This window comes from Colletotrichum gloeosporioides (assembly GCF_011800055.1).
Source record: "Colletotrichum gloeosporioides strain Lc1 chromosome Unknown consensus_104, whole genome shotgun sequence".
Taxonomy (NCBI): domain Eukaryota; kingdom Fungi; phylum Ascomycota; class Sordariomycetes; order Glomerellales; family Glomerellaceae; genus Colletotrichum; species Colletotrichum gloeosporioides.
In genome coordinates, this window is record NW_025544749.1 from 175,667 (window position 1) to 191,672 (window position 16,006).

General features: G+C 48.9%; 7 protein-coding genes across 7 annotated transcripts; 5 read left to right on the top strand and 2 right to left on the bottom strand.

Moving 5' to 3' along the window:
- Positions 1–23: 23 nt before the first annotated feature.
- Positions 24–5,443, bottom strand: GCG54_00007992 (Cell growth-regulated protein 1; the record flags this gene model as incomplete). The annotated part of the gene is made up of 6 exons (XM_045407965.1): positions 24–1,773; positions 1,831–1,989; positions 2,040–2,175; positions 3,125–3,804; positions 4,459–5,075; positions 5,138–5,443. The coding sequence occupies 6 exons, from the start codon at positions 5,441–5,443 to the stop codon at positions 24–26; spliced, it is 3,648 nt and encodes a 1,215-aa protein (XP_045257098.1).
- Positions 5,444–5,883: 440 nt separating this feature from the next.
- On the top strand, positions 5,884–7,680 carry GCG54_00007993 (putative quinate permease; the record flags this gene model as incomplete). The annotated part of the gene is made up of 4 exons (XM_045407966.1): positions 5,884–6,007; positions 6,071–6,396; positions 6,453–6,916; positions 6,972–7,680. 4 exons carry the CDS (start codon positions 5,884–5,886, stop codon positions 7,678–7,680), a joined length of 1,623 nt encoding a protein of 540 aa, XP_045257099.1.
- Positions 7,681–7,937: 257 nt separating this feature from the next.
- Positions 7,938–9,085, bottom strand: GCG54_00007994 (Petal death protein; the record flags this gene model as incomplete). Its single annotated transcript, XM_045407967.1, has 3 exons — positions 7,938–8,218; positions 8,270–8,536; positions 8,590–9,085. 3 exons carry the CDS (start codon positions 9,083–9,085, stop codon positions 7,938–7,940), a joined length of 1,044 nt encoding a protein of 347 aa, XP_045257100.1.
- Positions 9,086–9,598: 513 nt separating this feature from the next.
- GCG54_00007995 (uncharacterized protein) lies at positions 9,599–10,360 on the top strand (the record flags this gene model as incomplete). The annotated part of the gene is made up of 3 exons (XM_045407968.1): positions 9,599–9,724; positions 9,777–9,985; positions 10,075–10,360. 3 exons carry the CDS (start codon positions 9,599–9,601, stop codon positions 10,358–10,360), a joined length of 621 nt encoding a protein of 206 aa, XP_045257101.1.
- A 1-nt stretch (position 10,361) lies between these two features.
- Positions 10,362–11,285, top strand: GCG54_00007996 (uncharacterized protein; the record flags this gene model as incomplete). The annotated part of the gene is made up of 2 exons (XM_045407969.1): positions 10,362–11,032; positions 11,090–11,285. Coding segments are annotated over 2 exons (867 nt in total), but the record flags the coding sequence as incomplete, so codon positions are not given.
- Positions 11,286–12,191: 906 nt separating this feature from the next.
- GCG54_00007997 (uncharacterized protein) lies at positions 12,192–14,403 on the top strand (the record flags this gene model as incomplete). Its single annotated transcript, XM_045407970.1, has 2 exons — positions 12,192–12,691; positions 12,741–14,403. 2 exons carry the CDS (start codon positions 12,192–12,194, stop codon positions 14,401–14,403), a joined length of 2,163 nt encoding a protein of 720 aa, XP_045257103.1.
- A 484-nt stretch (positions 14,404–14,887) lies between these two features.
- Positions 14,888–15,882, top strand: GCG54_00007998 (uncharacterized protein; the record flags this gene model as incomplete). The annotated part of the gene is made up of 3 exons (XM_045407971.1): positions 14,888–15,017; positions 15,138–15,403; positions 15,493–15,882. Coding segments are annotated over 3 exons (786 nt in total), but the record flags the coding sequence as incomplete, so codon positions are not given.
- Positions 15,883–16,006: the final 124 nt, after the last annotated feature.

The following is a 16,006-nucleotide window of genomic DNA, read 5'->3' on the forward strand; positions in this document are numbered from 1 at the left end:
TTCGGACGCTATTTTACGCCGTACTATTGGAAATCGAAAGCATCCAAAGCTCCAATGTGTCTATCTGGGTCTCCATATACATATTCTCCCAAGACAGACTCCATATTCCACAAAGTCTCATCATTCAGAAATGCCCAGTCAAAGAGATCGCTCCTTGGCGAGAAGTCATCTGAAACCTCTAGCGCCGCATAATTGTCTCTCACACTACTGAGTGATATTGCAGTGTCCCCTGGTACAACCCTCTCCACGGGGAACGAAAACGCGACGTTATTTGTAATGCTTCCTCGAAAGTTGTCTTCTTGAAGTGTTGCATCGAGATTGGCGCCCAAAATGTTGGATTGCGAGGAGCCCCGCGAGCCAAGAACTAAGTAGTCTGGGGCTCTCAGAGTATTTGATGGTCTATCCGATGATGATGGTCGGAAAATTGGGCTCACGTTGTCCGGCCCAGTGTTCTGAGATGCATTATCTGATTGTAACGTATCGAGAATCTTGTTTAGTTTCCGCGTGGTATCGCGCCGAAGAGCTTCAAAAACAGCAGCATATTGCCTTGCACTTGGTAGCTGCTCGGCCATGTCCCTCAATGTCTCTTCGCATTGAAACAGACCAGCTGAGGCATCTGAGATGTCTTCTTTCTCAAGCTTTGTTGCCGTTGAAACACAAAACAGTACAGATAGACCAGCCGTAAACATCATATGAAAATAGCTGCGAGTGTGTGTGATGAGTGGGCGCTGTTGACACAATGTTGAATAGGTCCAAATGGTTCGAAGTGCAGTCCTGAGGCACAAAATGCAGATATGACGAGGTGTCTTTCTGTCTCGTTTGGGCACGAGATCAATGGCTCGTCGGACAAGGTAAAGCTGCTCCCTGGCTAGTAATAGATCATACCAACTCTGCGACTCATAAAGACATTTCGGCTGTTGAAAGACCGGAGAATCGTCTCTCCAATGCTGTAGCTCCTGCATTAAGCGGCTCAGAGTTGTATATATGTATCCGGGAGCAAAATGGCTCTGCGAAGACTCGAAGTAGTTGCGCGCAAGCCTAGAGAACTCGGTGTGGATTCTGGATGAGATCTGTCGCAAGCGCACAGAGGTGAAGAAAACGGTCATCTCCGTCGTCACAAGCGTGACATGTGACAGCCGGAAAGCAACAAAATCTCTTGAAGATTGATTTGCAGTAACGATATCCTCGTCATTTGCATCTGCTGGAAAGCTGGTCTCAATGTCGCGGTCATCGATACTGAATGGTTTTCCGAGTAACGTAGAACTATATCTGTCGATCATGTAAAACTGCCAGAACACTCGTCGTTCCATTTGGGCCTGCATGAAGTTCGAAGAGGGATTTTCGTTAAGGTGCAAGCCTTGTTCAACGCATAGACGACCGCAAAGCCGAATGACGTCCCAGATTGACGTGCCTTCAAACAATGACGTGAGCACAGGGTGTAGGCGAAAATACGCATTGGAACCAGACGTACCTATACGATGGTATATACCGAATCGGCATATCAAGAGAAGGTCTTGGATGGAGGCCAAGCCTCGTGTAAGAAAGTCTGACCCCATGTGTTGCAAAGCGGCGAGGTAGTATCCTTCCGGGTGCTGGGTATGAGTACCGTTCTTGAATGGGAATACTGCGCCCACTGCGAGAATCATAAATGCGCGAAACAAATCGTGATTTGAGGCGGGTTGATCAGCCGGCACGAGTAGGAAGACCCGACCTGACAGAGACTTGACCTCGTCTCGACGAAGAAAAGGACTTTGCACGTGTGACCAACTCAGACTGCGTCATAGTGTCAGGAACAGCGGTTCAGTGGATTGCTTCAAATGACTGGCATACTATTTTTCGAACAGGAACTCGCCATCTTCATTAGTAGGAAGACCGCAAGGTTGAATCGCAGGCTCAGGGGCGCTTGGAACTCTTGCCAGCAGTTGAAGTAGTTCGATATTATTTCTTCTCAAATCTGGATCGGTGAAAATCGAAGCCATAAATCTCAAGCTTATTAGAAACCTTTTCAGAAAGAAATCATGATTAAGGTGTGGACTTACCCTAGTCCCTCGCCGTGTGAGATAGTAGAGTTCTCAATCGAGGTAACCGTCGGACCGGCCTCCGCGGTGGGCTGGTCCGTGGTATTGATTGTTGAGGCTTCATCGACATGAAAAGTATGTAACGTTTGAGACAATTCTTTGTCACGCTGCTCTAAACGATCAATCTCTCTATGAATAGCCGTCAGATGTCATGTAATCGCCGAAATAAGGAGGGCTCGAGGGGCGGGCCAACTCTTACGCTCGTGAGAGTGTTTCGTCACCACCAGAGTTAAGCACGATGCAGTCGTTACCCGTTTTTGAACAAGGGGTGCATGCTGGCCTTGTACTGTCACACTTGAAAGATTGACATTAGCTACCCGCCCTAGGTGAATTATGAACTCGCTTCTCCAGTACCTCTGGCTAGGTACCTTCTTGAAGTCTACGGAGTCATACTTTGATTTTCTTCTGATAACACAACTGACAGGCTGGAAGCCGGGGTAGTCGATCTGGGGTGGGGTTCATTTTGGTCATGACCTTCGATGAGAAGACCAATGCCACTTGTGATTCCCTCTTGTGTTAAGCCATCGATTGCGATGTGACTTTCGGACTGGCTCCGATGCGGCGTTTGGAGGTGGAGGAATCGGCTTGGTTCGGCTATTTTGACCAGAGACTTCTGCCCCGCTCAGCGCTATGGGTGGGGATCATCCCGCGCAGGTTCGTCTCCTGACAAACATGTCGCTGCTGCAAGATCGCCTTCTCCCGAGGCACCTACCGCGATTCTGATTGGACGCTGGAACTTTTTTTATTTTATTTTTTTACTTTATTTTTTATATCCGAAGACGAAGACGGTGCCTTTTCAGGGCCTGGATCCATATCATCGCGGCAATCGCTGTCGCCGGGCGTCCGCCGGGTTTCTGGCTGGCAGGCCCCGTCACGTCGGAGCTACTGTGCGCACAGTTGAAGGCCATAGGTACCAACCGAGAGAGTTACAGCACCGCGGAATGTGGCACAGCAGTGTTGTTCTTAAAATGAAGCTTGAATTGCAAAGTTACCCTAACATATCCTAGACTGCTTGCTCGGCATGTCTCAATCCTTAATCCAACAACCAGCAAACCCCCTCATTGTCTTTGTCGGCTCCTTGAACATTCCTTCTGTGACGTCCATCAAGTACTGGGAACAGTGCTCGGTGTGCCCCGGACTTGTAACAACGGTATCCATGGCGCGCCTTTCGTCGAAGAGCACGTAGAATTGACGCCTCCACATGATGGCGCAATGGTTGATGTGGTCGCGAATAGACGTCCAGTAAAAGTCTCGGTTTGACATTTCGTCAATAGTCAGGCGGTGCGTCATGTTTATATCAGAGAACGCGCCCCAGCTGTTGTCATCGCGATATTCGTCGACCGATTCTTTATCAAAGCAAGGTCCAGGGACCCAGTGGTTTAGCAGAATGTCATATTTGCACCCTTGAGCTTTTGCTTCTTCGGTCGAGTTGCCGCAATTTATGAGACGCCTGCCCGAAGTGACGTTGTGCCGTATGCCGGCGAGGTGATTCTCCAGTATCGTAGGGTGAGTCGACGCCGAGACTTGCGTCGAGCTTGTCGGTATTGGTGAAGGGACGATGAGAAAAACGACGAAACCCCACACTAAAGATGTCGCAATGAAGACCAGCACGTGGGATAGTACTGTCGTACGGCGCTTAACGGGATGCTGTGGAGGAGTGGTCTCCTCGGCCGCCGGGTCGTCCGAGTATTTCAGGAAGGGCTGATATTCGGGAGTTGAAGACATACTGGGTGCGAAGTTGCATGCAGCTCATGAGATGGTCTAAAGGTGTAATGAGTAACTGCAGAGGGCGCTTTCTGGGGGGAAACTCTATGATTTTATTCGGCCTGTTGTCATAATCGAGCTCTCTCTTTGCCTCTTATGCTACAGATGGCGATGGCTGTGCGCGCACGCGCATGTTACACATGCTGTTTTAAACCAAGGCTTTGCGCAAACATGCTCGCATCTCCAGGGACTCAGCTCCGTTTCATCCCAACATCTTGACCTGAAATTGAGTCTGATGTTTCAGCTAAAATGATGATCCAATTGGCTAACTTTAACTTTGTCTCTTCTATGCTTTTGCGATTGGCTCTTCGCCACATGGCTCAGGGATGCAGGCGACAATCATTCGAGGATGCTGGTGACAATCTTCAAGGATGTTGGCGGCAAATGATGTCTCCGTGGGTGTCTCGACCATATCGTATCTCATCGCTAACACTGCGCCGCGATGTTGGAGACTCAGTGCCGCGTGAGTAGTGAATTGTAAGCAACACGATGCAAGCAACACGATGCACATACATGCATTGCAACGTCGATGTGATATTTGCTCGAGAGAAAGCAAGATCTTCGCTTGGAGGTGAAGTTCTCTCATGCCCGGGCGCACTCTTGGCAGGCCTACTACCCCCTGAGTCTTGGCTGTGGTCTTGCGCCACGGCAATGCCAGTCGACCTTTTGCACATTTCCTTCCAGGCTGTCTGTGATAAAAATGGTCTTGTTCTCTGCCCCACCAAAGCAGCAGTTCGTCAAGTTGATACCACTCGTTCCACTGACTATGCGTGCTTTGGGAATGCCATTCGAATCTACGACGAAGATGGATCCTAGACTTGGATGACAGATGAAGAGGCTGCCCTCTTCGTCAATTGCTAGTCCATCTGGACCCGCGTTCCCGAATGACTGAAAAAACACACCAGCTTTGGTTGTTGTCCCATCAGAATGAAGAGGGAGACGCCAAACCTGGTTAGATCTTGTCATCGCGACGAACAAAAACTTTTCATCGGGCGAGAGAACGAGTCCATTTGGGGACACGCCGTTCTCAACAATTGTCTCCAGCTTTCCGCCAGCCAACAACCTGTATACTTTGCCAGTTGGGTCTGTCATGCCGGTTTGGCCTTGATCGGTGAAATAGATGCTTCCTTGAGAATCAACAATCAAGTCATTGGGGCCCTTGAATCGCTCGAGATGACGCCGGGTGATCAATGGTTTGATCTTCTGATTGGATGGGTCGAAGGAGAGGATTCCCTGAATACGATCAACTTGGTAAGGCTAAGATGTTGCGAATCGGCGGGGTGATTTCCGCGTACCTGCTTATAGTCTGCAATTACCAAGTAACCATCATGAGTTGCGGCAAGCCCATTGGGTTCACCGTCCCATCTCGCGACAACCGTAATGGCCTTCGCCGGGTCAATCCTAAGGATTCGGCCGTAGGGAACATCCACAATATAAAGGTTGCCAAGATAATCGACGACTGGTCCTTCGAGGAAAATATGTTGGAATTGTCGCGCAAAGCCACCGCGCCACTCGGTGTCTTTTCCAAGGCAACGGATATCGTCAGGAACTCGAACGTAGAGTTCGGCCTGAATGATCGGGGGCACGGGATAGAAGTTCATTGCGAGAAACGTATGTGAATATTCATGCAATGTTCTCCAACTGGCAGCAGACGTAATCAGAGGCTCGGAATCCGTCAAGGAGCTAATCCGAAGTCACAGCACGGTGATCGAAATTTCTTGGACAGGTTCTCTCATAAGATCCTCGCAGGTAAGTATGTGGGATCGGCAGGGACGGAAATCCTCCGGTAACTGGTGTCGTCGGACTGGACCCGGGCCTAACCTTCGGCGCAGTTCCGGGTCATATGCCCTAAATGGTGAGATGTCTAGGATTTCCGTGTAGTATCCCGACGTAGCAGCTCGCGGGGTCAGGGGAAGGTTGCGAAGTCATGACAGGGGTGGACAAAGATATCAAGAAGCAATTGTGCTTATCACTAATGTTAACAACCAAGCTCTGGTTTACCAATATTTATCACCGAGTGTGACCCATCAAGCTGCTCAAAATGTCCCTCATCAGCGCCACAACTGCTGCTGTACGAAACAGCCCCAGAGAGATATTCAATCGATACTTGTTTGTCTGCACCTGGATATGGAGCTTCTCAGGGGTCGCGAAAGGATTCGACGAAGGTAGGTATCGAAAATACACCAGTGTCACCTAATACATGCAGGCTAATGAGCCTCTCTTCATAGGCAATATCGCATCCCTGGTCACAATGTCCGTCTTCAATACTCGATTTGGGATAGGTGATCAATCTGAGAGCCAGTATTCAAACACAAAAGGTTGGATTGTTGCTATCGCAACGGCTGGTGCTGTCCTTGGTTGTTTGGCCTGCGTAAGCCTTACTGAGAAGTTAGGCCGTAGGCTAACAATGCAAATCTTCACGTTGATATACATTGCCGGAATCTTGGGACAAACATTCTCTAGTGGAAATATGGCTGGTCTATATGTCTCGAGAATTATCTCTGGAGTAGGAATAGGTGCTACGACGGTGCTGCCTCCCGTTTACATTTCCGAGGTAGGGACACAAGCTATCTCAAGGCACCTTATTTCAGAAACTGATAAATAGTGTAGATTGCCCCTCGGTCAATACGCGGTCTCCTGACTCTCCAATACACCTGCTGTCAGCAACTGGGAGTTGTATTCGGCTTCTTTTTTAACTACGGCATCACGAAACACTATTCAGGCTCCCAAATCCAATGGCAACTGCCAACCGCCCTCCAGATAGCGCCTGCCATAATATGGGGTTTAGGAACATTTTTCACGCCCGAGTCTTCCCGTTTTCTGCTGTCTCGTGGAAAATCAACAGAAGCCCTCAAGGTTCTCTGCGATTTTCGACAACTTCCTGCCGATCACCCCTATGTGCAAGACGAGTTCAGAGCAATGGAAGCCCAATTGAATCACGAATTGGAGATTGTATCAGGCGCTTCGATACTTGATCTAGCAAAGGAGACGTGGACCGACATTCCCAATAGACGACGATTCATATTGATGTTTCTGGCGCATTTATTTTCTCAATGGAGCGGAGCAAACGCCATGTGAGTATCGCGACCCCAAAAACGTACGCTAGTCCTAACCCATGACGAAATCCAGTACTCAATATAGCCCGTCCATTTTTGGATATTTAGGCATCCAAGGCGAGGAGAGTCGTCTCCTTGCTACTGGAGTCTATGCGATTCTCAAATTCGTCTCAGTTTTGGTCTTTTCAGTATTCGTCATCGATTTCATCGGCAGGAGGCGGTCCCTTCTTACTGGAATATGTCTCCAGATCACGACCCTTCTTTTTGTTGGCGTCTATCTCAAAGTGACCAACAGACGAGACCCAGCAGACATTTCTGCAGACCCAGCAGCCAGGCGAGCAAGCGAAGCTGCCATCGCGGCAATCTACTTACATGCCATCGCGTGGTCTATAGGATGGTTTTCCATCCCTTACCTCGTCAGTGCAGAAGTCTTTCCGATCCGTATCAGATCTCTGTGCGTATCTGTTCTCATGGCTTTTCACTGGGCATTTTACTTCGGCTGCTCGCGAGCCATGCCATCACTTTTGGCCGCTACCGAGCGCTATGGTGCCTTTATATTCTTTGCGGTCATCTGCTCTGTTTCCCTCGTCTACGTGTATCTTGCCATGCCGGAAACCTCTGGAAGATCGCTAGAATCCATGGAGAACCTGTTCAGGCGACCTTGGTACACCGTGCATAAGGTTGCGTACCCAAAGGCGGAGGATCTCGCAGCTAGACCGGTCATAATAGATAAGAACGGACAAAAGGAGGGGGAGAAGGCCAGCGTCACCCACATGCCTTAGCATGTGCTGCGGCGGCGTGGCCCCAGGTTTGCTATCTTGTCGACCTTCCCGAATTAGGAGCATGTTTCTGGACGAGTCTTGTAGAGGCGAACGCAGTTTCAGTACTGGTGGGTTTCAAAGCGGCGGAACGGTGACAGATTAAATGACTGCAAAGGGTTAGGACAAAGAGGTCAATTGGGAAACGTTTCACTGTCAAATTGTAGTCTGAAATCGGAACGCTTCCTTCTGACTAATGAAAGCTTGACTCTCGCTCTCCCTCAGCGCGAAGATACGTGGACGTTGATTGGCCCATCGTCGTCATATTTATACCGATCTTCCAGTTCCCAGTATTTCCTAAAACCTACACCCTCACAGACTTCATCAAAAGACAAAATCATAGGTGGTGCACCAACTGTCATGCTTCTCTTTAAGCTTTCAAGCGTCTCACGCACACTTTTCAACTTCGCAGCGACGAGGGTCCACGGATATGCTACGGCACAAAACCCGAGTTCAGCCAAATCCTTTGCTGACAAATTTTCGGTCTTTCCACCTTCAATTACTGCTTCGCATCAGAGATCTTGCACCTTGATATAGAGAGTGATTCACTTACTGTTTGCGAACGTAGGGAGTTGCAGTGTTTCAACGCACTTGCGCATAGCGTCTCGGTCGGGTAGGGCCTCGACAAAGACAGCATCGACTCCAATTCTCTTGAACTCTTTGGCTCGCGTCATTGCCTCATCCCATCCAACGACCAGAGCATCTGTTCGGGCAAGAACGAAAATATCTTTGCTTTGATCCCGGGCATCACATGCCGCCTGGATTCGAGCGTATGCCTCGCCTCGCGACACAACGGACTTGCCCTTTGTATGGCCGCAACCTATTCGTGTCAAAGTGAGAAGAGAGCCACAAGAAATGGTGAGCACATCGTACGCTTAGGCCAAGTCTGATCTTCGATCATCACACCAGCAGCCCCAGCCTCAGCGAAGCTCTCAACTGTTCGCCTGACGTTCAGCGGACTTCCATAGCCAGTATCACCATCAGCCATTACTGGCACAGAGACCTGGCGCACAGCCTCCCCAATCTTGTCGCACATTTCTGACATGGCAATGTAACCGGTATCGGGAAGCCCGTAGGCGCTGGCAACCGCATAACCAGCCAAGAAGACCATGGGAAAGCCTGCTTCTTCGACTAGGCGAGATGAGAGACCATCGTAAGTGCACGCATGGGCCAAAATCTTGTCGGAATTGTTGTGTGCTTCGAGCATCATTGTCCGCAAGCGAGAGGCCTGGATCGAGGGTATCTTCCCTCGAACATTCACAAGCGTCGTAGTCAGGTTCTCCGTCTGCCCTAGTTTTCCCTTCTTCTCTACGACCGGAGGGCTGAATTTGAAGGGGTAGGGGATGCTGTTGATGATTGATTTCGACATGATAAAGGAGATGCGGTGGAGTTGCTTTTCTTGCGTATGTCCTTGGATTGTGAATCGTTTGCTTTGTTAGAAGTCAAGGTCAGTCCATTTTCGAAAACCTGCGTGTCCATTTATAGCTGACATGGACGATACGTGAGGTTTTGAAATGTCGTTTGTATTCCTTGACTATCCGGAACACGAAACGGAAAGGAACGGACAAACTGGGGAAGCGTGTAACCAGGGTCGGTGTAGATCAATCAGAGAATCTGGGGTAAATGTTCCCCAAGCCTCCACTTGATAAGTCTATTCCCCGCATTTACTTGCGTAAAGTGAGGGAACTGCAGATCGAAGTTGCGATCGGAGAAGTGCGGATATCATGCACATATAAAACAGTGGCTTTCCTTATAGAATAAAACATATCCCCCTGGCCCATTATTCATTCGTCTTTTCACAGAATTTACCAGAGGCAATTTGTTTTGTGTACCTTGCATTACTTTACTAAGAACAGTTAGAATTTGGGCCTGACTGAAAGCAATGGCGCAAGCCGTATCTGAGGACAAAATATCAGTCAAGGCGAAGCAGGTAGAGGATGTATGTATGCCAACCGTTGAAGATTACGCAGCAATATCGGAGCAGACCAACATTCGAATTCGAAGATCAGTACGTTGACCCGTCACAACGCAGACTGAAGCAATCTGACTGGAGTTCTTAGTTTGACCGACATCTCCTTCCAATTGTGTGTTGCCTCTACATCCTCTCCTACCTTGACCGTGGCAACATTGGTAACGCAAAAGCCGCTGGAGCCAAGTCTGACTTACAACTTTCTGATTCGGAGTGGGCTTGGGTTCTAAACTCATTTTACATCGCCTACGTCATGTTTGAATGGACCAATCTCTTCTGGAAAATACTCCCTGCCAGCAAGTACGTGGCAGTGCTATGCATTCTGTGGGTTGCACTTCAACGTCTTTTCAATCGTTATGGAATATCGCTGATGGCTATGAGAACATTAGCTGGGGCACTGCAGCAATGTCCTCAGGTGCTGCGCATAATCTCGGGTCTCTGGCAGCCTCGCGTGCTTTTCTAGGCCTGTTTGAGGCAGCTTTCGGCGCCGGCGCCCCGTACTTTCTGTCCATGTTTTACAAACGGCACGAACTTGGATTCAGAGTATCTTTCCTGATTGGAATGTCGCCCCTGGCAAATTGCTTCGCGTCTGCGCTTGCCTTTGGAATCACACAGATTCGCGGGTCTCTGGAGCCTTGGCGATATCTATTTATTATCGGCAAGTTTCCATCCTAAAAACAATAATGCTCACCTAACGAAACTAGAGGGAGCGCCAACAATTGCCTTCGGTGCAGTCACTTGGTTTTATCTTGCCGACTCACCTGGTTTAGCGAATTTCTTGTCGGAAGCGGACAAAACCTTCGCTGTAGAGAGACTGCAACAACGAGACAACACAAAAAAGTCTGCCATCAGATGGGGCCAAATATTTTCAGGAATGACTGATTACCAAAACTACGTGCATACGCTGATTCACTTTTGCAACAACTACTCATTTGCCGCATTGTCAAATTTTCTCCCAACTATTGTCCGCGATATGGGCTATTCGTCCGTCACAGCGCAAGGTCTGACAGCTCCGCCGTATTTCGCAGCCTTTGTTTGTTGTGTCGCAGCAGCTTGGGCTAGCGACCGTTACGGCATGCGTGGATTTATCGTCACTGGTGGTAGCGTCATGGCTACTGCCGGATACCTCATTCTGGTCCTAATTCGAGATGAATCAAAAATTGCGGCACGATACGCAGGTGTATTTCTCGCCTCTTGTGGGATTTTCCCCGCCATGTGCATCAATATCACATGGTTGTTGAACAACCAGGGCGGTGACTCAAAGAAAGGCGCAGGCCTCGCAATCCTAGCAACACTTGGGCAATGTTCTTCATTCATGAGCAGCGTGGTCTTTCCGGCATCTGATGGGTCAGTAGCTCTTCCAAGGTTTGCGCATGAGTGTCACAAAACTGACCTGTTGGATAGCCCGTTCTACACCAAAGGAACAGCAATTGGTTGCGGGTTGGCGGGCGTTACCGGCATTGCGGCTATAGGGTTACACTTCGCTTTGGAATTTGAGAATCGCAAGAGGGATCTTGAATTCGGTCCAGTGGACGAAAACACTGTGATCGATGTGACAGAGGTTGGGGACAAGCATCACAACTTTCGTTACCTAACTTGAGAGCAACAATGGCCGCCTTCGAAGGTAGTTAGGAAGCTGTGTTAGCTGGTGCTGCAAGGGCTGTCTATCTAGCAGATCCGATGGCATTAGTGGAAGTTGCGTCATTCCCGATTAGCAGGTCCTTTTCAACAATCGAGCACTTGTCAATAAGCAATCCCCAAATACTCAAGATTTGATCGACAACGCCGAGCTGGCTTAAGGTGTAAATTGACACTCGAGCATGGATCTCGATGTGGATCTTCAGAGCAACCAGGCTGTGCGAGCCCCGCAAATGGCTAAAATAACCAATCATACCCTCTAAATTTGTGTTTCTAACCCCGGGAATGGCGCGGGCCATGACATACTATGCGTAGACTAAGGTAACTGAGTTGTCCACAGCGGGACATTTCTCCACTGCTCTCCGTGGCTTTCCAGCCATGCCACCGGAAAGTCACGGCTCGTCGAAACGTACGCAAACCCGCCATGATATTGCTGCAGTCAGTCTTGCCGTCACTTTCCATCCCCGGATTTCCGCTTTCATTGACATCACACCCGACAGACAAGATTCATCTCCATCATTGGCAGCTCATCACAGGCTATGGCATCCGTTCCTCCTCCCCAGAACGAAGGACCGATTCGAAACTTCCGCCGTACTTACAAGGCGTGCAAACTTTGTCGCAGGAAGAAGATCCGCTGCATCACTGACGGGCCTGGGAAATCTTGTTTGCGATGCAAAAGAGAACTAAGGGAATGCGTCTTTCCTGCGGAGAGGTCCCATCATTCCAGTCGGGCGAATGATGAAATCCGGATTCCATGTGAACTTGGATCGAGCACATCGAAAGGCGAAGGTACTGCTTGGCATTGTCAAACATCACGAGAACCACACTGATAATGTATGAAGAATTAACCCATTCCGCGCCCCTCAAAATGAAGAATGGCGGTTCGCAAGGTGCCTCAGAAGTGGTTAGTGAACCAACTGTGAATGGTGTCGCCAACGACAGCTGGCAAGTACCGGACGCCGATACATCGTCGGGAGAGTCGGAGAATTCCGAGTCCATGTTTGAAGTTCTTCGACCTGGCGGAGTTGGACTTGACAATGATAGCGAGCAAAGAGAAGACGGTGTTACTGGAGACTTGAACGGAACACTGATGAGAACGCTTGTCTCCAATGGGAACGATGCGCTGAAGTTACTGTTTCAAGCTGCTCTCGAAAATAAGCACGGAAACTCACCAGCCGAACTTTCCACTATCAATACAGCCCCTCAGACTGTGATCGATCTTTCCACTCCGAAAAAGGCACCCTCTGTAGCAGCAAAGGCTAGCGAACTTCCGGTGCCCTCTTCCAAGACGCTCAAAATGTGGAATGCATTCCGTTTTACGAAAATGGGATGGTTTTCATCTGAAGAAGCGGTTACTTACATGGACCTGTAAGGCCCCCATGACATAATTTGGCAGCACGAACTGATCATGGTGAAGATTCTTCAAACATTTAGCGCCACTGTCATTAGTCTCGAGGAACTTCAACCCGAGCCATGACGCGCACTATAACCTGATTACCCAGGAGCCACTTCTTTGCTGCGTGATACTCTTGATTTCTTCAAGATACCACGTGCTTCCAGGGACAGGTGGAATTGCAAGAAGCACTTTAATCCACCAAAGACTGTGGGAGCATTGCCAACACCTCATTCTGAGAATAATATTTGGCCAGGAGAAACGATCAAAGGCCAAGACTCGTACAATAGGCTCCATTCAGGCATTGCTTCTGATGGTAGAGTGGCACTCGCGAGCTATATACTTTCCACCAGGTGCTGATGGATGGGACTCGTCGATGCTGCTAACTGAAGACGACCCAAGAGACACTGAACACAGTAACCGAGCGGACAAAACGGACGAGATCAATGTGAAATGGTTTCAAGATATCGTTGCTCCCGCCAAAACATCAGACCGCATGTCCTGGATGCTTCTTGGCTGCGCGCAGTCCCTATCTCTCGAGTTAGGGCTTTTCAACATGAGCGGGCCAGAACACGCTACTACAACCCCCACAGACTCTAGGCTACACCCGGAGTCTCTCTACCAACTGCTTTACATTTTGGTAGAACAACACTCAAACCGACTCGGCTGCGCCTCGATGATACCGGCGGAGTTTACCCCAGTGCTCTCTCAACAATATCGTCTTGGCGATGATTCCAGTATTTTGTCGTCTTGGCTAGATTTGACAAACCTCTCGCGAACAGTGAATGACGTCTTGTTTCCATCACCAATGGCAACAAGAGAACTACTCAGGAATGGTCGCTATACGACGATCGTGCGTCGTTTCAGGCATCAACTCCGTACCTGGAGGTACACATATATAGAACCAGCTAGTAAGTTCGCTGTGCCACTCCTCATTTCAACCCTGCCTGGCCTGACTATTTGCAACTCAGATCTTCCAGCACACTATCAAGAAGAGCTTTTGATTGAGTACAACTACACACGCATCTTCATGAATTCTCTGGGGATCCAAGGAGTCATCGACCGCGCATTAGGCGACGTAAGGCCGGCATCAGCACAGGCAAACGCTGCCATTTTTAATATGCCTGTTAATGCTGTCGAATCCGAGTTCATTAAAGAAGTCATTGATGGCTCATGCGAAACCCTTACCTCTATGAATAGGCTTTATGAAGCTGGAACGTTACGGTTTTGCCCTGTGCGCATATTCTTGCGCGCTATCACTGCTTCAATACTTTTATTGAAGGCACTTAGCTTGGGGACAAGGATAACAGAACTGCAGGCATCACTAGCTGTTTTGGAAACAAGCATAAATGTTTTGAAGGCTGGTACGTTGGACGACATGCATATTGCCTCGAGGTATGGATCGCTTCTAGAGGCATACGTCACGAGGTTTCGTCAAGGAATGGGCCCCCCTACCAATCCGAGAGACTTGTCATCATTTCCATCATTTGTAGAGTGGAACGATGGCGAGGTCGGAGCTCTCAGCGGTGCAACAACCAACGATCTTTGCTTCCCACCAGGGGACTGGCTTTCTCTGCCACTGGACAGGAGCCTAGCTCCCTTCGGACCATGGGGAAGCTCCTCTGATATCCTTGACCCAGAAGATCACGCTTGGGATATTCTTTGGAGCCTGCCGAGCGTTCCTTAGGTTCTTTTTTCTCCGTTCTTCTTATATTCGACATCGAGTGACCGTAATACATCTCTGAGCCATTTCGTACGTGCCTGCGCAGACTTACGTGCAATTTGGCAACCGTAAAGTCTCTTGTCGCGCAGATTCCATATGCTTTTTTATCTGCAATACCACACGATATCTCAGATAAAGTTCAGATGAAAAGTATCATTGCCGTCAAAGTCGCACATAGTCCAAGTCCCAAGGGGCTCAATTTGCCCGCCCCAAAACACCGCAGTGCATCGTGTGGCGCTAGGTGACGGATGAACTATGCGGTACCAGGAAAATTATTCGCAGAGAAAATTTCGATCCCGAAACCCATATATGCTCCATTTCGGACAATCGCACATACAGAACCGGCTAACATTCATTGTCGCGACCTTGAATGGAGTACCTTTTGTCAAGAATCACTCCTGCCTCATTGCTGTGTTTGATTGACGTAAGTACAATTTTCGAGCAAAGACCGGACGATGAGTACTACGGATATGGCTTCATTTCCTTCGAGGCCTTCGGAATCGGAGTCGTTTCCCCCGACGACTACCGAACGACCACAAGCATACGCTTAATTGCATGTCAAAGACGAAAGATCAAGTGTAACAGAGATCTTCCATGAAACAGTTGCATCAAAGTACGAGTACCAATCGGAACAACTCGCCTCAGAATAAGGATATGCATTAACTAAAAATTGCAGTCGTCCACTCCATTTGTCCCAGGGACGCCAGCTCCTGCTCGAAGAAGGAGACCGTACAACCAAGCTCTCAAATCCCACTTAGCACAATGTGAAGAGCTTTTGAACAATTCAAATGATCTTGGTAATGATTCCGCGAGGGAACACGGCACGCCCCAAAGTGCACACTTTCACACTCCGACGGAGTCATCGCATGTATCAAAATGGACTACGGATGGAAAGCTGGCAGAGAATCCAAATGGAAATGTCACGTTCATGGATAATTACCTCTTAGGTATGGTGAATGATGAGGTAAGAAGGTCTCAGTTGACATCAAGGTGCGTGGTTACTGAACGCGATGAAATAGCTGCGAGCGATGCATGAGTTGATAAACTTGGAAGAAAAAGAGCACAACAACGCCCTGGATTCCAAGCTCTCGATGTCAAAATCTGATCTCATTCTTGATGAAGAAGACGGGCACAAGCACAGCACACGCTTGGCCAAGTCCAGCCGTTGCGTTCAAGCTTTGGCAGACCTTTCTTGACCGTCTGAATCCATTCACAAAGGTGATTCATATGCCAAGTCTTCAGCCTTTCGTCGTCGAGGCCACCAACGGCCCTCATTGTCTTTCGTCCAACATCATGTCGCTCATGCTTTCCATCTTCCTCATGGCAGTAAATTCAATGACCGAGGACGAATGCGACAACTCTTTGGGAATACCTAAAGAATCAGCCACAGTGACCTTTTCTGCAGCCACACAGCAAGCTCTTCGACGTCTGGACTTCATATAAACAGACGGTTGAGTAGTGTTGCAGGCGCTTTGCCTATACATGGTATGCTCCGTCCTACACTTAGATTACGTTCGTTGACGAGTGGAGCAGTACTCTTTGCAGGCGGAAGACGATCGCCATAGCT